Below are 23,444 nucleotides of genomic sequence, written 5' to 3'. Positions count from 1 at the left end.
GGCAATGTGGACATTTACATAAATACACCCCTTTCAGCCATTTTGTACTTGATTCAATTGCCTTAAATAACATTTCTCAATACGTCAATGATATATATCTGTACCAAATGTCAAGTCAATTAGACCTTTGGTTCAAGAGAAGAGGAATTTTGAATGTTTTCCATAATTATCACTGTACATGAAAATCCATCATGGCAGACCTTATGGGTCTTTGAGGCTTTTTTGTTCCTCATGAAAAATGAGGCATGCACACCAAGTTTCAGAAGAATTGGAGCAATGGGTAGAAATGCCATCACTTTGAAAATTTAACTTTTGGGCGTGGTCTGTGGCGCCCCCTATGGTCCGATGTGGCCCATATTTGGTGTGGGGGTACCCACTTGAATGTAGTATCAATGTACCAAATTAGAAAATGTATGGCATGGGACTTTTTGAGATATTGGGGCGCAAGGAGAAGAAAAATAATAAGAAAAACAAGAATACCAACAATAACAATAGGTTCCCTCCTACCGGAGGAACCTAATAAGAATACCAACAATAACAATAGGTTCCCTCCTACCGGAGGAACCTAGTAATAAGAATACCAACAATAACAATAGGTTCCCTCCTACCGGAGGAACCTAATAATAATAAAACTAAAGAAAACAATAGGTTTCCTCCTGACGGAGTTACCCTAATAATAATACCAACAATTACAATAGGTTCCCTCCTACCGGAGGAACCCTAACAAGACAAAACAACAATACAAGGACAGATAGTACCAGTATGAGCAAAAATAAGAATGGAGGTAGTGCAACAATAGTAATGTTAAATCAAGTTAAATAAAGTCCCATAAAGTTCATTTTTAGGATTTATTTAGGAGGGCTATTGCTTGGGGGCTTGTTTGAGGGCTATACGAACTGTCAGTTGTGAAAAAGAGAGAGTGTTGATAGAGAGTCAAAAGCAATATTCCTTTTCCATTCTTGAATGCTAGCCGGCGCTACACTGGTGTCAGAAGTGGGATAACCATGACAACGAAACGAACACTCGATGAAGAATTATGGAAGATGGAGGAAGATGTCCAGCGGCTGTGGAACGAGCTCCTAACTCTCCAGCTGGCGGGAGAAGACGGTACATCAACAGCCCGACCCAGCAAGTGAGGATCAGCGCCGGGAGAGTCCACCCAACGCTACGACCGGAACGGCCTGCCGCGGCATGAGAAGAGCGGAAGAAGATCCGGGGCGGGAGAGTCTGCTCCCCGTTACAATCTCCGGAGTGGTTATTGGCAGATAGAGTTGGCACCCGAGGACAAGCCAAAAACGGCATTCACTATTGGTCAAGGGCTCTGGCATTTCCGGGTTATGCCGTTTGGCCTCTGCAATGCCCTGCCACCTTTGAGAGGTTAATGGAGCGGGTCCTGACAGATGTTCCCCGGAGCCAGTGTGTGGTCTACCTCGACGACTTGCTGGTCCACGCCACTGACTTTGGGAAGGCAGTGGAGAACCTCCATCGGGTCTCCAAAGAGATCCGGGGAGCCAGACTGCGCCTCAGCCCAAAGAAGTGTGACCTCTTGCGGCGAGAGGTCAAGTTTTTGGGCCATGTTGTCAAGGAAGAGGGCGTGGCCACCGACCCGGCAAAGGTGGAAACAGTGAGAAACTGGCCAGTACCTCGACACGTTGGAGAGGTGCGCAGCTTCCTGGGACTCACCTCGTCTTACAGTACGCTTTGTCCAGGGGTTCGCATCCATCGCCAGTCCCCTCCACAGCCTCACCGACAAGGGGCAGGAATTCATCTGGGACGATGATTGTGCGCTGGCATTTGCTCAACTTCGCGCCGCCTTGAGGGATGCCCCTGTTTTAGCGCTGCCAGATCCCAAACATAAGTTTATTGTCGATACCGACGCAAGTGATGTGGGGATTGGGGCAGTGCTGTCCCAGGAGGGACATGGTGGAGAGAGAGCCGTGGCTTACTACAGTCGGGCTTTGAACCGCCCAGAACGTAAATACTGTGTTACCCGGAGAGAACTTCTGGCGGTGGTCTCGGCACTTCATCATTTTCGACCCTACCTCTACAGTCAATCCTTTCTGCTGCAAACTGATCATGCCTCTCTGACCTGGCTGCTCAACTTCAAGGAACCGGAAGGACAGTTAGCCAGGTGGATGGAGGCACTGCAGAGCTACGACATGGAGATGCAGCATCGGGCGGGACGGCTGCACAGCAACACGGACGCCCTCTCCCGCCGCCCCTGTGAAGAAGCAGACTGCCGTCATTGTCAGTGCCAAGAAGAACGGGATCGCCTAACTCCCCGGGTGGCCACGACTCGAACGGATGAGACAGTAGAAGGGTGTCTGTCCGCAGTGAGTGACCCAGAGTGGCAGGCAGCGCAAGCAGACGACCCATCTTAGCTGCAGTGGGACTCGGTTGACACTGGAGTGCGCCCTCCTTGGCAAGATGTCTCCGCCGCATCTGTTGAGATCAAGGCTTAGTACTCACAGTGGGCTTCCCTAGCCCGGCGAAACAGACTGCTCTACCGGATTTGGCGGGCCCCGGGTCTCGGGGGCAGCACATGGCAGCAATTGGTGCCCAAGAACTGGCATCAGCGGGTGCTGAGAGCCGTCTATGGTTCCATGGGAGCAGGCCACTTTGGAGTGGCAAAGAGCCCCAACCGACTGCGGCAGCGGTTCTACTGGGCGGGGCTCAGGCAGGACACTGAACTGTTTGTGCATTGTTGTGATGCTTGCACCGCCAGGAAAGGACCTTCCGGGCGGTCACATGCTCCCCCGCAGCAGTACCAAGTAGGGGCACCCATGGAACGGATTGGGGTGGACTTCCTTGGACCTTTCCCTACCACTGATGCCGGAAACCATTACATCCTGGTGGCAATGGACTACTTTACCAAGTGGCCTGAGGCATATGCAGTCCCCGACCAGAGCGCCATTACAACAGCGGAGAAGCTGGTGTGTGAGATGTTCTGCCGGTTTGGGGCTCCACAAGAGCTTCACAGCGATCAGGGGCGAAATTTCGAGGCACAGGTGTTCGGGGAGGTTGTCAGCGGATGGGGGTGAATAAGACCAGGACAACACCCCTCTACCCACAGAGCGATGGGCTCGTCAAATGCTTTAATAGAACGCTGGTTGCACAACTAGCTATCGTCACTTTCCAACACCAACGCGACTGGGATCACCACCTGCCGATGGTCCTGTGGGCATACCGATCAGCAGTACAAGAGAGCACTGGGTGCACACCAGCTGCATTGATGTTTGGGAGAGAGCTGCGGATGCCGGTGGACCTGGCTTTTGGAACGCCCCCCAACACTGAACTGCCCACAATACCTGGGTACGAGTATCTGCGGGACCTGCAACAGCGCCTGGCCGTGGCGCACGACTACACTTGACAGCACCAGGCCGAGGCGGGAGTGCCCGCTGTCACGTTCTCACCTGTAGAGAAGGTCTGGGTCTATCAGCCAATACCAAAGAAGGGTGTCTCTCCTAAGCTCACGAGCCAGTGGGTGGGGCCCTGTGAAGTGTTGGAGTAGATTTCAGATGTAGTGTACCAGGTGAAACTGAACATCAGGAAGCGGATAGTGGTGTTGTATCGGGATCGGTTGGCACCTTACCGCCTCCTGGCTGAACGACATACTGTTGGGTACCAGCCCTGCTCACCCGACGCAGCTTCACCACCACCTAACACCCTGCCCATCCTACCTGACTTTGCAATTGTTGGTGGTGGGCAACAGACTGTCACTCCACAGGCACCAAGACTGAGGGCACAGCTTCCCCGTCGCTTTACTAACTTTGTTCTGAGTTAGCGTTTAGTTGCTGTGGACAGGCAACACGCTAGAGGCGGCCATCTAGCAACCATGCTCTTGGCACCCAGAATGCACCGCGGCAGGCAGAAATGCTAAGAATTATAAGGTTTTAGCGTGGTTACATAAGCATTGTTTACAGTTCTATTGTTGTGTTTATTCTGTTTTGATGTGTATAACGTGTTAATCTGTGTTTTGGATAGGTTGAGTGCTAACTCTGATGGTGAATGTTGGCTAGTTTGAGGGCTATACGAACTGTCCAATATGAAAAGGAGAAAGTGTTGATAGAGAGTCAAGATCAATATTCCTTTTCCATTCTTGAATGCTAGCCGGCGCTACACTGGTGTCAGAAGTGGGATGACCATAACAACGAAACGAACACTCGATGAAGAATTATGGAAGATGGAGGAAGATGTCCAGCGGCTGCGGAACGAGCTCCTAACTCTCCAGCTGGCGAATAATAAAGCGTCAGGAGCAATATTCCTTCTCCATTCTTGAATGCCAGCCGGTACTACAGTATGCTCATGAATATATAGATGAGCTGCGCGCTGATTGGTTAGTTTACAACGAGTGACGCTGCGGAGCAAAGCGCAACATGGCCAACAGTACACAGTGAAACATCAAAGGTGGAGACTTAATATAAAAACGTACATATAAATCTATTGTGTCTACACAACACGGTTTTCAACAGATTGACTAGACATCATTCGAACAGTCATCATTCGACAGTCGTCTCACATTCGGAAGTCGCTACTTTGCAGCGCCGAGTTAGGGACCGGGTAAAAATAACCCATACAATTTTGAAAAATTATGACATTTATAATATTTGTATGACTATAAAACCTCAAACAAACAGCAGAGCATTCCAACAATGTCTGACCTACTTCCACACCCTTTACTTTTTCAATAAACTTTTTAAATGATAGAAAATCGCTAATCTCTGAAAATAGCATGACATCCTTGCAAATCTCAAAAACTTTTCCAGACTTGGGTCAAAAAATCTCAAATATACACCAGATTATTATAATAGTGTCTGGCCTACTTCCACATCCTTTACTTTTTCAATAATGTTTTTAAAAAAATGATAGTAAATCGCTAATCTCTGAAAATAGCATGAAATCATTGATAATCTCAATAACTTTTTCAAACTTGTTTCAAAAAATCTCAAATATACACCTGATTATTATAATAGTGTCTTGCCTACTTCCACATTATTTACTTTTTCAATAATGTTTTTAAAAAAATGATAGTAAATCGCAAATCTCTGAAAATAGCATGAAATCCTTGCTAATCTCAATATCTTTTCCAGACTTGGGTCAAAAAATCTCGAATATACACCCGATTATTCCAATAGTGTCTGTCCTACTTCCACACCCTTTACTTTTTTAATAAAACCTTTTAAAAAATGATAGAAAATCGCTAATCTCTGAAAATAGCATGAAATCCTTGCTAATCTCAATAACTTTTTCAAACTTGTTTCAAAAAATCTCAAATATACACCTGATTATTATAATAGTGTCTGGCCTACTTCCACACTCTTTACTTTTTCAATAATGTGTTTTTAAAAATGATAGAAAATCGCTAAACTCTGAAAATAGCATGAAAACCTTGCTAATCTCAATATCTTTTCCAGATTTGGGTCAAAAAATCTCAAATATACACCAGATTATTCTAAGAGTGTCTGGCCTACTTCCACACCGTTTACCTTTTCAATAATGTTTTTTAAAAAATGATAGTAAATCGCTAATCTCTGAAAAAAGCATGAAATCATTGATAATCTCAATAACTTTTTCAAACTTGTTTAAAAAAATCTCAAATATACACCTGATTATTATAATAGTGTCTTGCCTACTTCCACACCCTTTACTTTTTCAATAATGTTTTTAAAAAAATGATAGAAAATCGCTAATCTCTGAAAATAGCATGAAATCCTTGCTAATCTCAATATATTTTCCAGACTTGGGTCAAAAAATCTCGAATATACACCCGATTATTCTAATAGTGTCTGTCCTACTTCCGCACCCTTTACTTTTTTAATAAAACCTTTTAAAAAATAATAGAAAATCGCTAATCTCTGAAAATAGAATGAAATCCTTGCTAATCTCAATAACTTTTATGGAACCCCATATATATTATGATTACAGCCTTTGCTTATTTTCATTGCCTGTTTCTTTTTTATCTTAAGCGTGCATTTAAACACAGTGGCACAAGTTGTGGCAATGAGTTTTGCCAAACAAAGAAAACCAGATCTCTGACAATAAAGGACAACACAACACCAGGCTTAGGTCTCAATCATGTCTCTCTCAGCTCTGAAAGCCGGAGGACCATCTTTTATAGGGCACAAGAATGTAAACATAGATTATGACAGTCAGACAGTAATGACGTTACGACAGTCTCAGAGAAAGAGATTCACTGCTCCCAACACCATGACAACTCTCAGACTAGAGAGTTCATATGGAGCTCTACTTGTAGTCATGACAAGGAACGTTTAGCCAGTACTTTCTTCTGACCCCGAACATCTATTAATCCTGACACATAGACACAATCTACTCTTATTAATAGCAAGCTTACATGAGAACTTACTAACTAGTATCCAATGACTAGTTCTATTGATAAGTGAATAATGTAAGCACATAGGAAATCCCAATTTCTTCATAACTCTTCTTTCATTGGCTCCCTTGCATAGACCTTGCGCGCGTGTGTGTGAGTGTTTGCGTCATCAACCCTGGTTGACCATATAGGTGTCAAGAAAATGGTCACCAGAGTTTGCGTCTCCATCATGATTACTCGTCTTCTATAACATTTCAGAGGGATTTCATGCTATTTTCAGAGTTTAACGATTTTCTATCATTTTTAAAACACATTATTGAAAAAGTAAAGGGTGTGGAAGTAGGCCAGACACTATTAGAATAATCTGGTGTGTATTTGAGATTTTTCTCAACAATTCCGGAAAAGTTATTTAGATTTGCAAGGATTTCATGCTATTTTCAGAGTTTAGCGATTTTCTATCATTTTTAAAAACACATTATTGAAAAAATAAAAGGTGTGGAAGTAGGCCAGACACTATTAGAATAATCTGGTGTGTATTTGAGATCTTTCTCAATAAATCTGGAAAAGATATTGATATTAGCAAGGATTTCATGCTATTTTCAGAGATTAGCGATTTACTATCATTTAAAAAAAATATATTATTGAAAAAGTAAAGGGTGTGGAAGTAGGCCAGACACTATTAGAATAATCTGGTGTATATTTGAGATTTTTGGACCCAAATCTGGAAAAGATATTGAGATTAGCAAGGATTTCATGCTATTTTCAGAGATTAGCGATTTACTATCATTTAAAAAAAATATATTATTGAAAAAGTAAAGGGTGTGGAAGTAGGCCAGACACTATTAGAATAATCTGGTGTATATTTGAGATTTTTGGACCCAAATCTGGAAAAGATATTGAGATTAGCAAGGATTTCATGCTATTTTCAGAGTTAAGCGATTTTCTATCATTTTTAAAAACACATTATTGAAAAAGTCAAGGGTGTGGAAGTAGGCCAGACACTATTGGAATAATCTGGTGTGTATTTGAGATTTTTCTCCATAAGTCTGGAAAAGTTATTGAAATTTGCAAGGATTTCATGCTATTTTCAGAGATTTGCGATTTACTATCATTTTTTTTAAAAACATTATTGAAAAAGTAAAGAATGTGGAAGTAGGCAAGACACTATTATAATAATCAGGTGTATATTTGAGATTTTTTGAAACAAGTTTGAAAAACGTTATTGAGATTATCAATGATTTCATGCTATTTTCAGAGATTAGCGATTTACTATCATTTTTTTAAAAACATTATTGAAAAAGTAAAGGATGTGGAAGTAGGCCAGACACTATTAGAATAATCAGGTGTATATTCGAGATTTTTTTAAACAAGTTTGAAAAAGATATTGAGATTAGCAAGGATTTCATGCTATTTTCAGAGATTAGCGATTTCTATCATTTTTTTTTATGTTTTATTGAAAAAGTAAAGGGTGTGGAAGTAGGCCAGACACTATTATAATAATAAGGTGTATATTCGAGATTTTTTTAAACAAGTTTGAAAAAGATATTGAGATTAGCAAGGATTTCATGCTATTTTCAGAGATTTGCGATTTACTATCATTTTTTTAAAAACATTATTGAAAAAGTAAAGGGTGTGGAAGTAGGCCAGACACTATTAGAATAATATGGTGTATATTTGAGATTTTTTGACCCAAGTCTGGAAATATTATTATGATTAGCAAGGATTTCATGCTATTTTCAGAGATTAGCGATTTTCTATCATTTTTTTTAATGTTTCATTGAAAAAGTAAAGGGTGTGGAAGTAGGCCAGACACTATTAGAATAATCAGGTGTATATTTGAGATTTTTTGACCCAAGTCTGGAAAAGATATTGAGATTAGCAAGGATTTCATGCTATTTTCAGAGATTAGCGATTTTCTATCATTTTTAAAAAAAAATTATTGAAAAAGTAAAGGGTGTGGAAGTAGGCCAGGCACTATTAGAATAATATGGTGTATATTTGAGATTTTTTGACCCAAGTCTGGAAAAAATATTGAGATTAGCAAGGATTTCATGTTATTTTCAGAGATTAGCGATTTACTATCATTTAAAAAAAAAATATAATTGAAAAAGTAAAGGGTGTGGAAGTAAGCCAGACACTATTAAAATAATCTGGTGTATATTTGAGATTTTTTGACGCAAATCTGGAAAAGATATTGAGATTAGCAAGGATTTCATGCTATTTTCAGAGATTAGCGATTTTCTATAATTTAAAAAAAAACATTACTGAAAAAGTAAAGGGTGTGGAAGTAGGCCAAACACTATTAGAATAATATGGTTTATATTCGAGATTTTTTGACCCAAGTCTGGAAATATTATTGAGATTAGCAAGGATTTCTTGCTACTTTCAGAGATTAGCGATTTTCTATAATTTTTTTTAAAACATTATTGAAAAAGTAAAGGGTGTGGAAGTAGGCCAGACACTATTATAATAATCAGGTGTATATTCGAGATTTTTTTAAACAAGTTTGAAAAAGATATTGAGATTAGCAAGGATTTCATGCTATTTTCAGAGATTAGCGATTTTCTATCATTTTTTAAAAGGTTTTATTAAAAAAGTAAAGGGTGTGGAAGTAGGCCAGACACTATTATAATAATCAGGTGTATATTCGAGATTTTTTTAAACAAGTTTGAAAAAGATATTTAGATTAGCAAGGATTTCATGTTATTTTCAGAGATTTGCGATTTACTATCATTTTTTTAAAAACATTATTGAAAAAGTAAAGGGTGTGGAAGTAGGCCAGACACTATTAGAATAATCTGGTGTGTATTTGAGATTTTTCTCAACAATTCCGGAAAGGTTATTTAGATTTGCAAGGATTTCATGCTATTTTCAGAGTTTAGCGATTTTCTATCATTTTTAAAAACACATTATTGAAAAAATAAAAGGTGTGGAAGTAGGCCAGACACTATTAGAATAATCTGGTGTGTATTTGAGATCTTTCTCAATAAATCTGGAAAAGATATTGAGATTAGCAAGGATTTCATGCTATTTTCAGAGATTAGCGATTTACTATCATTTAAAAAAAATATATTATTGAAAAAGTAAAGGGTGTGGAAGTAGGCCAGACACTATTAGAATAATATGGTGTATATTTGAGATTTTTTGACCCAAGTCTGGAAATATTATTGAGATTAGCAAGGATTTCATGCTATTTTCAGAGATTAGCGATTTTCTATCATTTTTTTTAATGTTTCATTGAAAAAGTCAAGGGTGTGGAAGTAGGCCAGACACTATTAGAATAATCAGGTGTATATTCGAGATTTTTTGACCCAAGTCTGGAAAAGATATTGAGATTACCAAGGATTTCATGCTATTTTCAGAGATTAGCGATTTTCTATCATTTTTTTAAAAGAATTATTGAAAAAGTAAAGGGTGTGGAAGTAGGCCAGGCACTATTAGAATAATATGGTGTGTATTTGAGATCTTTCTCAATAAATCTGGAAAAGATATTGAGATTAGCAAGGATTTCATGCTATTTTCAGAGATTAGCGATTTTCTATCATTTTTTTAAAAACATTACTGAAAAAGTAAAGGGTGTGGAAGTAGGCAAGACACTATTATAATAATCAGGTGTATATTTGAGATTTTTTGAAACAAGTTTGAAAAACGTTATTGAGATTATCAATGATTTCATGCTATTTTCAGAGATTAGCGATTTACTATCATTTTTTTAAAAACATTATTGAAAAAGTAAAGGGTGTGGAAGTAGGCCAGACACTATTAGAATAATATGGTGTATATTTGAGATTTTTTGACCCAAGTCTGGAAATATTATTGAGATTAGCAAGGATTTCATGCTATTTTCAGAGATTAGCGATTTTCTATCATTTTTTTTAATGTTTCATTGAAAAAGTAAAGGGTGTGGAAGTAGGCCAGACACTATTAGAATAATCAGGTGTATATTTGAGATTTTTTGACCCAAGTCTGGAAAAGATATTGAGATTAGCAAGGATTTCATGCTATTTTCAGAGATTAGCGATTTTCTATCATTTTTTAAAAAAAATTATTGAAAAAGTAAAGGGTGTGGAAGTAGGCCAGGCACTATTAGAATAATATGGTGTATATTTGAGATTTTTTGACCCAAGTCTGGAAAAAATATTGAGATTAGCAAGGATTTCATGTTATTTTCAGAGATTAGCGATTTACTATCATTTAAAAAAAAAATATAATTGAAAAAGTAAAGGGTGTGGAAGTAAGCCAGACACTATTAAAATAATCTGGTGTATATTTGAGATTTTTTGACCCAAATCTGGAAAAGATATTGAGATTAGCAAGGATTTCATGCTATTTTCAGAGATTAGCGATTTTCTATAATTTAAAAAAAAACATTACTGAAAAAGTAAAGGGTGTGGAAGTAGGCCAAACACTATTAGAATAATATGGTTTATATTCGAGATTTTTTGACCCAAGTCTGGAAATATTATTGAGATTAGCAAGGATTTCTTGCTACTTTCAGAGATTAGCGATTTTCTATAATTTTTTTTAAAACATTATTGAAAAAGTAAAGGGTGTGGAAGTAGGCCAGACACTATTATAATAATCAGGTGTATATTCGAGATTTTTTTAAACAAGTTTGAAAAAGATATTGAGATTAGCAAGGATTTCATGCTATTTTCAGAGATTAGCGATTTTCTATAATTTTTTAAAAGGTTTTATTAAAAAAGTAAAGGGTGTGGAAGTAGGCCAGACACTATTATAATAATCAGGTGTATATTCGAGATTTTTTTAAACAAGTTTGAAAAAGATATTTAGATTAGCAAGGATTTCATGTTATTTTCAGAGATTTGCGATTTACTATCATTTTTTTTAAAACATTATTGAAAAAGTAAAGGGTGTGGAAGTAGGCCAGACACTATTAGAATAATCTGGTGTGTATTTGAGATTTTTCTCAACAATTCCGGAAAGGTTATTTAGATTTGCAAGGATTTCATGCTATTTTCAGAGTTTAGCGATTTTCTATCATTTTTAAAAACACATTATTGAAAAAATAAAAGGTGTGGAAGTAGGCCAGACACTATTAGAATAATCTGGTGTGTATTTGAGATCTTTCTCAATAAATCTGGAAAAGATATTGAGATTAGCAAGGATTTCATGCTATTTTCAGAGATTAGCGATTTACTATCATTTAAAAAAAATATATTATTGAAAAAGTAAAGGGTGTGGAAGTAGGCCAGACACTATTAGAATAATATGGTGTATATTTGAGATTTTTTGACCCAAGTCTGGAAATATTATTGAGATTAGCAAGGATTTCATGCTATTTTCAGAGATTAGCGATTTTCTATCATTTTTTTTAATGTTTCATTGAAAAAGTCAAGGGTGTGGAAGTAGGCCAGACACTATTAGAATAATCAGGTGTATATTCGAGATTTTTTGACCCAAGTTTGGAAAAGATATTGAGATTACCAAGGATTTCATGCTATTTTCAGAGATTAGCGATTTTCTATCATTTTTTTAAAAGAATTATTGAAAAAGTAAAGGGTGTGGAAGTAGGCCAGGCACTATTAGAATAATATGGTGTGTATTTGAGATCTTTCTCAATAAATCTGGAAAAGATATTGAGATTAGCAAGGATTTCATGCTATTTTCAGAGATTAGCGATTTTCTATCATTTTTTTAAAAACATTACTGAAAAAGTAAAGGGTGTGGAAGTAGGCCAAACACTATTAGAATAATCTGGTGTATATTTGACATTTTTTGACCCAAATCTGGAAAAGATATTGAGATTAGCAAGGATTTCATGCTATTTTCAGAGTTTAGCGATTTTCTATCATTTTTAAAAACACATTATTGAAAAAGTAAAGGGTGTGGAAGTAGGCAAGATACTAATAGAATAATCTGGTGTATATTTGAGATTTTTTGACCCAAGTCTGGAAAAGATATTGAGATTAGCAAGGATTTCATGCTATTTTCAGAGATTAGCGATTTTCTATCATTTTTTTTAATGTTTTATTGAAAAAGTAAAGGGTGTGGAAGTAGGCCAGACACTATTATAATAATCAGGTGTATATTCGAGATTTTTTTAAACAAGTTTGAAAAAGATATTTAGATTAGCAAGGATTTTATGCTATTTTCAGAGATTAGCGATTTACTATCATTTTTTTAAAAGCGCTATTGAAAAAGTAAAGGAGGTGGAAGTAGGCCAGACACTATTATAATAATCAGGTGTATATTCGAGATTTTTTTAAACAAGTTTGAAAAGGTTATTGAGATTATCAATGATTTCATGCTATTTTCAGAGACTAGCGATTTTCTATCATTTAAAAGTTTTATTGAAAAAGTAAAGGGTGTGGAAGTAGGTCAGAAATTGTTGGAATGCTCTGCTGTTTGTTTGAGGTTTTATAGTCATACAAATATTATAAATGTCATCATTTTTCAAAATTGTATGGGTAATTTTCACCCGGTCCCTAACTCGGCGCTACAAAGTAGCGTCTTCCGAATGTGAGACGAATGTCGAATGTCGAATATGAAACTAACTTCACCTCGCTCTGAAACATACCACCAGAGCCTGTTTAAAGGTCACATGATATGCTGTTTTTGGATGCTTTTATATAGGCCTTAGTGGTTCCCTATTACTGTATCTGAAGTATCTTTCCCCAAATTCAGCCTTGGTGCATAAATACACCATAGTTTTCATGTCATGTGACCTTTAATAGGCGTGTTGTCAGGAGTGGATGTACTTCGAGTTGATTTAACTCATTCATATCAGCTTTTCTGGACCCGAAAAATTGAGGTTTACCACTTTAGTGTAAATCAACTCAGAGTTTAGGGTTAGGTTCACAGTTTGTTGAACCCGCTTTCTGGAATACCTCCCTGGCTTCCTTCCAAAAGTATGTATCTCTTGACGGCTTTGTGTATTATATCTTATACCTATACCTTATATATCTATAGCGAAAATAAAATTAAGATACTGGTTGTGCAGAGGCTCAGATGAAGGAACTAAAAAAAAGACTTTTGTTTTGATTTGCACATCCAAACACAGAGCAACTATTATGCTTTGTTCGTTTGCTAGCCATGATGTATCTCCAGGAGAAAACGATATTGCACTTGCCTTTGCACGATCGTAGCTCAGTTTCTCATGGGCGGGCCAGATTATCTGGGCGGGCAAAGCAGAGAGAGGGGAGGTAACCTTCCTCCTTGTGACATCACAAGGAGGAGATTTTCAAACAAAGAACACCCAGGGCTTGGGCTGTGTTCGAAATGTCTTAAAATGCGTCCTTCCTTCCTTCCTTCCTTTTAAGACAGCGAGGTCTGTTTGAAATGTCTTAAATCTTCTCTTCCTGTCTAATAAGATACCTTAAAATACGTCACATAACGGTCATTTTTTAAGAGAGCATCTGAACTGCCTTGCTGTCTTAATGGCGGCACGTATTACCCATAACTCTGTGCGCAGGGTTACCGTGAGCAACAAGTTAAACAGAATACTTTGACCGCCATTGCTCTAAGTTTTTACAATTCATATTTCAACTAAACGGTACTTATAAATCAGCATCTGAATGAAAATGTATTGAGAAATGGGCAGTGTAGTTGCTGAAAATATACTTATTATTATTGATAACACTCCTATTTGTAAATTTGCTCCGACTTTTCGATAACGTAGAGTAGCTAGCATCGCAGTGCAGTGCAGACACTAGCTAGTTGCTGCGTTTTATCATAATCCTATCAAATGAGTGAAATACACACACAAATGTTATGAGCTATTGAGCCTATGTCTAACACAAGTTTAAATACAGCTTAACTTGACTTAGTGTGACAATAAACTCAATGCAATTGACTGCCGTCTGACAAAGCGCGCTAGTGCGAGCACATAAGTACACGCAGCGCGATGACGTACATCCTGTCTAAATAGGCTGTTCGAAAACACCGGTTTTTAAGATACCTTACCCCAAAGAGAGCTGTTTCGTTAGACACCTGTCTAGTAAGACATCAAGGATTAAGACAGCTGTCTAAGTTTTCGAACACAGCCTTGGTTTACACCTATCGAAAATTCTAGCCACTGGGGGACCAAAGGCATTCTATAGGGGAACTCATTAATGTTAAATAACCTCCTAAAGTGAAGATTTCATGTCATGTGACCTTTAATAGGCGTGTTGTCATGAGTGGATGTACTTCGAGTTGATTCAACTCATTCATATCAGCTTTTCTGGACCCGAAAAATTGAGGTTTCCCACTTTAGTGTAAATCAACTCAGAGTTTAGGGTTAGGTTCACAGTTTTTTGAACCCGCTTTCTGGAATACCTCCCTGGTTTCCTTCCAAAAGTATGTATCTCTTGACGGCTTTGTGTATTATATCTTATACCTATACCTTATATATCTATAAGGTAAATATTGCACCAATAATATATTATAAATACAATTGTGACAAACTATGATGAATGTATGAGAATCATAGTTCAAGGCTCAAGTAGTTGTACCAATTGTTTGTATAGGGTGATTTCAGGTAATCACAATCAACAATTTTATTTTCAATTAGTGGTTAAACCCCTTCATTATGCTGCGATAGTATGCATTGTAACTTAATTTCCAGCCTTATCATTGAGAAATAGAATAGCTGCTGAACTTTCAATGTTTTTTTTCTGTACGGACTTCCTGTCAAGCCAGATCACACATACTCAGATGATGTCAGAGAAATAAAAACCACTGCATAGTGACTAGAAGTGTTGTATTTACAAGTCAAGATCAGCTTTAATGATTGGATGTCGATTTTGCACATACTAAATCATCAAAATGCTTAACTGTCACACTTTACCTGATGTCCCACCTTACCTGAACTCACCCTACTGCATGCAACCAGCCTACTAGTCTAGTATCATGCTTCCTACTTTTTTAGGGCAGCTTGAGTGTGAATTACATTACTTCCAGGGTTTCATTAAGACCCTAAATTAATATTAATTAGATATAAATGTATAAACTGTGGTTAATTTCCTTTCTGTTGAGGCTTTTCAAACCACTCACCAAATAAACCTTTTTTGTTTTCATATTCAAACTTTTGAATAAAGAATCTTTTATTTTTTATTATTTTATACAATTTCAATACTATTATAGAAAAAGAAACATCGCTACATCACTAGTTACCAAGAAACAAATCATAACCACCACTTTTGTACAAAAAGTCACCCATTTCTTCTTGCGCTCCAATTGGTGATTGGAGGGGGCGTACGTTGTTGTTCACTTCCGGCTGACAAGTGAGAGCAAAGATGGCCGCGGTTACCAGATGTTCGTTCACATTGGTTCGCCGTTTGGTAGGTTCACTTAAGCTATTCTAAATATTCCTCAATTGAAGTTTGACAAGCAAACTGAGATGCTACGTACACCGCCTGAGTATTGTGTGTTCTCCTAATACTTTACAGTCGCCACCAGTCTACCTTGTTTGCTAGCAAGGTACTGCTGTAGGTTACCTAGCAAGCTAACTACTAGCTAGGTACTGTAGGTAACCTTTCTTAGGCAGGACGTACAGCCTTTTGTAAAGTTTAGGCTCCCGTTCTTAAGCTGTGTAGTTTAACTATTTATCAGGGGTAAGATGTAGCAAGATGTACAAAAAACTAGAAACGGTACTTTCGGGAAATTGAGGTTGCAGCAGGGGCAGTTCTTTTTTTATTTTTTTTTACTATATTGATTCCCAACCTATTGTTTAAACTAATATCAAACATTTGGAGAGTTTTCATGTGTAATTCAAGTTGACACCTGAGATTTCTGTATGTTTTGAATACGTATGCATACTTATTGCATGGATTAAAAAGCATACATTTGTTGCTGCTCTTTTACACTGAGTGGAGTGTAGAATTAAACGATTCTCTTCTCGTTTCCATTAGTCCAAAAGGGAATGGTGATGGGCAATATGGCAGCCTCACCAGTCAATGGTGGCTGCTGATCTTTCAAATGGGGGAAGCTCATTTTCGGCCTATGTCATATACATTTTCCATTTATTTTGCTAGTTCACTGGCTAGTTCACCCCTTCGACACTAGCATAGCCTAGTCTATTGTATGAATAAGTGAAGGAACGATCTAACAAAACAATATTAAACTTGAAGGGAATGTGGGAATTAAGTTAAACTGAAACAACTAGGCCTAATGTGGTGTATGAAATGTATGACCAAAATTGGCTTGCAATTTCGCCTAGAAAATACAAAGAAACAGGTGGTTGCAGTTTGTCTTTCAACGAGTTGCAAAATCTGCGATGGGACTGACCTTGAACAGCTATCGGTGACTTTGTATAGTACAAAATCGCTGTCAATCAAAAGGAGATGCAGTCTTTCGACAGACCCTCCAATCATCACGCGGAAGCCCAGCGTCGAGTAGTTCGGATCATTTTAGTGATTCGGTTCTTTGAATCTCGTTCAGTAAAATGAGATTTTATTTTTTTCAAGTCAATCGTATATTTCAATGGGGGGGGGGGGGGGGGCTATACGTCTACTGCAAACACATCATATTCTCATGTAGGTGCATGACATGTGCACCAGTAGATACTATTTCAAAACAGTTTGTATGATTTGGTCATGTATTATCACACTAGCATTTAATTATCACGCCAAACAATTACACTGCCCTAAACTGTAAGTGTAAATGTAAAGTGAAAATAAAAAAAATCGGTCAGTGTGATGACTTGAGCGAATATCATTCACGTCCTACTAAAACAGCTGCCACGCGAAAGAGAAAGAGGAACTGTTTCCTCTACCAAAAAATACAATGCGGGTCACGTGAAAAAAGGATCCAAAGACTCATGAACGAATCATTCGTTTCCTCTAGGGGTGGAACGGTACACTCAAGTCACGGTTCGGTTCGTACCGCGGTTCAGACATCACGGTTCGGTACGAGTTCGGTACAATGGGGGAAAGGCAAAACAAAAATGCAGAAGCAGGGCTCCAGACTAACTACTGTACATGCAAGTCTTAGCTAAATGTATGATGCGCTTGTCGATCAGTCCTCCTACACCACGAAACGATAGGCTACTAGCTGAGCAACAGCGCAAACACAGGCAGGGTACAGTAGCAGCAACGCCGGCCCTGGTCCCTTACATATACAACAAAACAGGGACGTTGATGGAGCGCGAGTTGTCAGCTGCACCCTCCGTTTCACTAACGACTGATGAATGGACTTCTCGTGATACCGAAAGCTACCTCACGGTGACTGCTCATTTTATTGACTGAGTGGGAAATGAAAGCGTCAGTTCTACAGACACGGCCCCTGTATGAGCAGCACACAAGCACTCACCTAGCTGAGAAGCTACAGAAGGTCGTGGCAGAGTAGAAACTAGAGAGGCCTGGAAATTTGGAATTTATTGGGTGTGCACAACATCAGCACACATTAGCAACAACTCATAGAGACTACGCTCTGGATAAAGGCGTCTGCTAGACTAAATGCACGTTTTAGTTAGACAGCAATATCAGCGAGCCCTCAGCATTAGTACCGCAGCTAAAAGTCTAGGAAAGTTTAGGCTATTTTTCGCTATACTTACACTACGAACATTCATATTTAGCACTAGCGTTGCATAGGCTACGTCTTTAGTGCTGCTGCTAGCTATCTCTGACTCACTCAGGCACACTCGACTACACAGGTGGCGGCGCCAATCTGTTTCAGAGGTAAGGCGGGGCTACAGATTGTCCCTAAAGAACACGAATATCTTACAGTAGTTCCGCATTACATTAATTAATTGGCACGCGAGTTTTATTAATTTTTATACCGTATATTCTCCGTGCAATTTCACGAGCCGAACTGTGACGCCCGTACGGTTCGGTACGAATACATGTACCGGTCCACCCCTAGTTTCCTCTAGCTACAGAGCCTATGCAGGTCACGTGAAAAATGATCCAAAGACTCAAACCCGAAGACCGAGTCGGGAAATGAACGAATCATTTCTGTTTACTTGGACGAGCCTATGCAACAGTCCCGATGCGCGGCCATGAGAAAATGGACGAATCACTCTTTGAGAGGACTCGTTACTCCCGAGTCTTTGTAAGGATTCGTTCAAAATGAACGAATCGTTCACGAACGACACGTCACTAGCGTCCAAGCCAGCCCACTCCTCCATTCAATCCCAGAGACGCTGAGCGTCCAGGGCGCGACATAATCGCATCATTTATCCAATGACCGTGTAGTTTCGAAGAATTGGAAAAAAACTGTTCAAAGCAGCCCCATTGAAGTCCATGGAAGCTGAGCTTCAACAGGGAAATGCACTGTGGCGCTACGGGAATGTATGAGAAGGAAATCAGTCAGTCGACCTGCTAATATATGTAGCTGATTCTGAACAAACTCGTCTTCGATATGAACGTGTTTTTAATGCATTTAAAATGTTGACACAATAGTACATATTTGACCATGATTTTTTTTTTTTATTTTAGGGGAGCTGAGCTTCCCTTGCAGTCTTAAAGGTCACATGAAATGCTGTTTTTGGATTTGCTTTTATATAGGCCTTAGTAGTCCCCTAATACTGTATCTGAAGTCTCTTTCCAGAAAATGAACGTTATCCACATAACAACGAAGCGTACAACACTGCGTTACAGAATGTGTATTCACACACATACTTGATGCTATCTACCTTTACATTAGTTACAGTACCTCAGCTGATAGCTGCACAGCTAATGTTACAGCCAGATTCTAAGGGTAGCAAGCTAGGTAACCATATAGTAAACAACAAAATGATATAGCGGTAGTTGACTTACTTGTCCGAGGTTTGTAGCTGGACCAAGGAGTACTGATCCAGAATTTAATTTCAGACGGTCAGCAAGGCCAACTTTGTATTGGCAAAGGTGGTGGCTGAAAGTTTGGCGCAGACATGCAAAACTGAGGTTGTGTCGGCGCATTTCCAGAGAAAATAAAATTAAGATAGGCTACTGTTTGTGCAGAGGCTCCTTGTGATGAAGGAGCAGATTTTCAAACAGCGTTTGAGCCTTCATTTTCTCAAGCGCGGAGAAGAACACCCGGGGCTTGGTTTACTCTATCGAAAATTCTATCCACTGGGGGACCAAAGGCAGGCTAGAGGAACGCATATTAATGTTAAATCACCTCCTAAAGTGAAGTTTTCATGTCTTTAAAGAAATCGCCAATGAGCCTCACATAGTTTAAACAGTTGCATCAAAACGCAGACATTAGGTAATCCTGTATCAGAATCAGAAAAGATTTTATTTGCCTGTTCTATCTGTTCTATGCTCCCTAATGCAACCCTGTGAAATAGCCCTAGAATGAGGGATTTCTCTCTTTGATGGTATGCTCATAAATATTTAGAAGAGCTGCGTGCTAATTGGTTGGTTTACAACAAGCGAAGCTGCAGTGCAAAAACAAAACATAGCCAAACATGCATCGTGAATTTTATATTTACATGACAACACAGGTTATTTATTCGAATGAAACACTCAGGAAAATGAAATAACGTTAGCTGACCTATGCTAGATACAGGAGACGTGAGCATTGCTAATCACTGTGGGCGTCAAAATCATACTTACAGCTTGGAGTTGTGATGAGCATACGGTCGGAACAGCACCTCTTTTCAGTAGGGCTGTCCCCACTTGGTCGACTAGTCGATTTTCTGGTCGATATGCTCTTGGTCGACTAAGATTGTTTTAGCCGAGCTGCCACATGGCAGTGTGAGATCTGATTCCCGCTTGTGTCATCATTGCTGAATTAACTAAATGTTCAACAAAAATTGTAGATTATTTTATCCAAGACAAATAAACCAATTCGAAAAATATGTAATTTAAAAGAAAAGGTGTTACTGTTTTCCCGTTTCATTAATCTGCACTTTGTTTTGGTTCGGTGTTTGCACACGGCATGAGCACAATTGGCTGCAGAGCTAAAAACTCTGCCATAGCCTACTTTGTCGGTGTTATTAGTCAAAATGGCAAAGAAATATGTGGTATGGCAGCATTTCATTTAAGTACATTTACAAAGTACCGGGTGACTCGAGAAACGATGAATGCAACTGCCATCAACGGTTTATTTTTCATAGTTCGACGTTGAATATGATGTAGCCTACCACCTGAAAAACGTAAGTTGGTCTAGCCGTACTTCGCTCATGCTAACGCGCTGGGTTGAAAAATCAACATGCCTATTAAAAGAATCACATCCAAATCGAATGACATTTTCTCCGGCCAAGACAACATCTTTCTGTATTGCACCGTTCTCCACTCAGCTTCTAAGTTCGCATGCTGCAAGTTTTCAGGCAGTAATAAGCGCGCTCTGATGATTTGCGTGGTAAACAAACAATATTTATAATTTTTTTTACATTGTATGAGATACTAAATACCATCGGCATTTGGTTACAACAGGACTGGTGATACGAGTCTTATTATTAGTAGGCTATTAGCGGCTGAATCTGCAATGTCCAGCAGCCATCGAGTCAGATCGCGAAAATGGTTGTAGGTTTTTTTTATTTTATTTTTTCAAGTGTTTCAAAGTTCGATTAGACGATTTTCAGACGTCTTAGTCGAGTCTTGGTTGAGCAAAGAAAATCTTAGCCAGCCCTACTTTTCAGCAACAGCAGCTTAGCAAATCCTACTTTAAATTGACCAAGGTTTTCAAAACTGGTGGATTGTAATTCCGTTGGAAGTACACAGAGCAGCGCGCAGCTAAACTATTGTCTGAGATGTATGCGAATCCTGAGATTGGGGCGTGACGGTACAGACCAGAGTGAAATAGGGTAGATTTTTTTAAACCGACCATTTACAGCAGTAGTTTCAAATTGTAAGATTTGCCTAGGAAAAAGAGGTGTCAATTAGCCTGACGTTTTCATACTCATAATTCTAGTCAGAATATGATTCTGAAAACTCTCCGTTGGGCTGTGACTATGGGGCGTGTTTCAACCGAACTCGTAAAACCAATGCCTCTTCGCTCAATTGGATAGACCTACAACCATGTCAGCGAATATGTTCTCAAGAGCATGTTTCAAATAGGCTACAGCCAAACCCTTGTTCTCTTTTGATCAATAGTAATCGAGTTGATAAGCGTGTCTTCTAGGGCTGCCACTAACGACTATTTTTCTATCGATTAATCGAAACGATTAATTTTCCTCCAATTTTCCTTTTTTTTTTTTTACCATTTCAGTTCATTTTATTTTGAAAACAACAAACTGTATATGTCATTGACAAACAAACAAAAGCTTACAAATTAAAGTGCAAAACTGTAGGTTTAAACTATCAAATCCAACGTTAATTAAAATATTTAGAAAAGGTACATAACATATCCCAATTAACACGAACACACACCCCTTTTAAACCCAAAATTCCAAGGTGCTGGTTCTGGGCTGGTGCTTAGTTCGGTAATGATTCGATAGCAATACTCGCCAATTATCTAAGAACCAGGTAGTGTACATTTACCACACACTAGAGCCGGAGTAGGGCTAACGTCTTTAAATCACTTCATACGCCTCTATTGTCCTAGCAACGCGTCATGGTTACGGTTAACAAGTTAGCTAAATCACAAGAGAAAGGAAACTTCCGGAGCCGGCGATTGTCATGGTAACGCTCATAAAGTCATTGCGGTAAGCAAATTCTGATGCGAAATAAAACATGTGGGAACACAGCCTGTTACACCTGAATCTGGACAATTTGATCATACCTCTGCCTTCTACTATCGAGGGATGAGAGGCCAAACAGAAAAAAAGGCCTCAAATAACGTAAACTAGCAATAACGTAAACTTTATTATGTCTGTTGCTACGGAGGGCGGGTGAAGCAATGAACAACCTGAAAAGCTCAGAGTCTAATCAGTAGCTAGCTACCTCCACAGCAATAAAGTTGGTTACGTTTTAATAAAGGAGGTGGGACACAACTTTGTCTACCTTAAAGCAGACATAGAGCCTAGTCAGAGCCTCAAAGTCCCACATCACCGGTCCTGGATTTTAGTTTCATCGTCAGGTGAAATAGAAACGACTGGGTGCTCTCATGTATTGCTGGACCAGGACACTACTCACCCACAAAAAATCCTATATGAACACTTGCATCCCACCTTTACTGGCAGTACTGCAACTAAATCTGTGGAGGTCTTTCGTAGCCCAAACACAAAGTAGGATGCGGATTTCCTCCGTCAGCTTTTTGTCCACAAAATGAAATGAGTACACATACAATAGTGTTTTGGGTGGTCTCTTCAAGGCTAGGTTTTTCAGCTACATTCTTTTGTAGTACTCATCTGTTGGCAGGCGATGGAAACTGTACCATTTGTCACAAGAACAATCCCTTTTTGTTGTGGGTGTGTGTTCAACACACTGTCTTTGAAGCTACAGATTTAGCTAAATCTGGTTGTTAGCTGTAGTAAAGCCGCGAACAGCGCAACAGATAGCCTACCAGAGCTCCGCAATGACATTTTAAAACAATAATAATAACAATCAAATGACAACATATGTTTTAAAAAAAACAAGTTTTAGTTAAATTATAGTTGAAATTACTTTACAAAATTACTGTTGATGGCTGGCTGGGACTAACGTATAGCAAACCGCAACTTCCGCTACTCACCAGAAGTTGCACCCATAATCATTTCTACAGTAGACCCCCTGAGAATAATGTGGATAATGAATTGAAGCGTTTTTTGTATTTTTTTATTAAAGCAATGTCAGTATGTTGCCAGTCGAAACGAAATTAGCTTGCATAACACATCTAATACAGGAAGTAAATGCCCAGGTCCAGGTTCCCAGGACCACACGGAGCCGCTCACAAGGAGTGAATAACATACCTGCAAACTTGTCACTTTTCAGAAAAAAGCAGTTTTGAATGAAAAAAATGTCATCCACGTAAATCGTGCAGATCCAGAGTTTTTATTGGGGGGGGGGTACAATTTCCCATAAACGGGAGTTTCAAAAACCTACTGCAGTGTTTCCCACAGATTAGAAATCTAATTGTGGCGGGGAGGGGTGGGGGTTGTCAGACCGGGGGGGGGGTCGTAATAATTCCTTCGTTTATAATTCGTTACACAGTTAATTTGTTAATAATTTGTTACATTAAATATTAATCCAAAATGATTCAAACCTTCACAAATTAACAACAACTAACATATAATTTCTGCATTATGCATGTAGCAACGCTAGTGCTAAACAACTATTTAACTGGTCGGCTCCATGACGCTGAGTAAGTAGCTAGCTCCTGAGAC

General features: G+C 38.8%; 1 protein-coding gene across 2 annotated transcripts in view; it reads left to right on the top strand.

Annotated features, from left to right (window-relative positions):
- The first annotated feature begins 15,523 nt into the window (after positions 1–15,523).
- The window catches only part of dbt (dihydrolipoamide branched chain transacylase E2), an 80,495-nt gene continuing 72,574 nt past the window's right edge, over positions 15,524–23,444 (top strand). The window contains exon 1 of one of the 2 annotated variants that reach the window (XM_047050082.1): positions 15,524–15,615. In XM_047050082.1, coding sequence (XP_046906038.1) covers positions 15,571–15,615 — 45 coding nt within the window. In that variant the 5' untranslated portion in view covers positions 15,524–15,570. The remainder of the gene's footprint in view (positions 15,616–23,444) is intronic. The other variant, XM_047050083.1, reaches the window with a different exon arrangement.

The sequence above is a fragment of the Hypomesus transpacificus genome, unplaced genomic scaffold (assembly GCF_021917145.1).
Source record: "Hypomesus transpacificus isolate Combined female unplaced genomic scaffold, fHypTra1 scaffold_100, whole genome shotgun sequence".
NCBI classification, from domain to species: domain Eukaryota; kingdom Metazoa; phylum Chordata; class Actinopteri; order Osmeriformes; family Osmeridae; genus Hypomesus; species Hypomesus transpacificus.
This window is presented reverse-complemented; position numbering and strand designations above follow the sequence as displayed.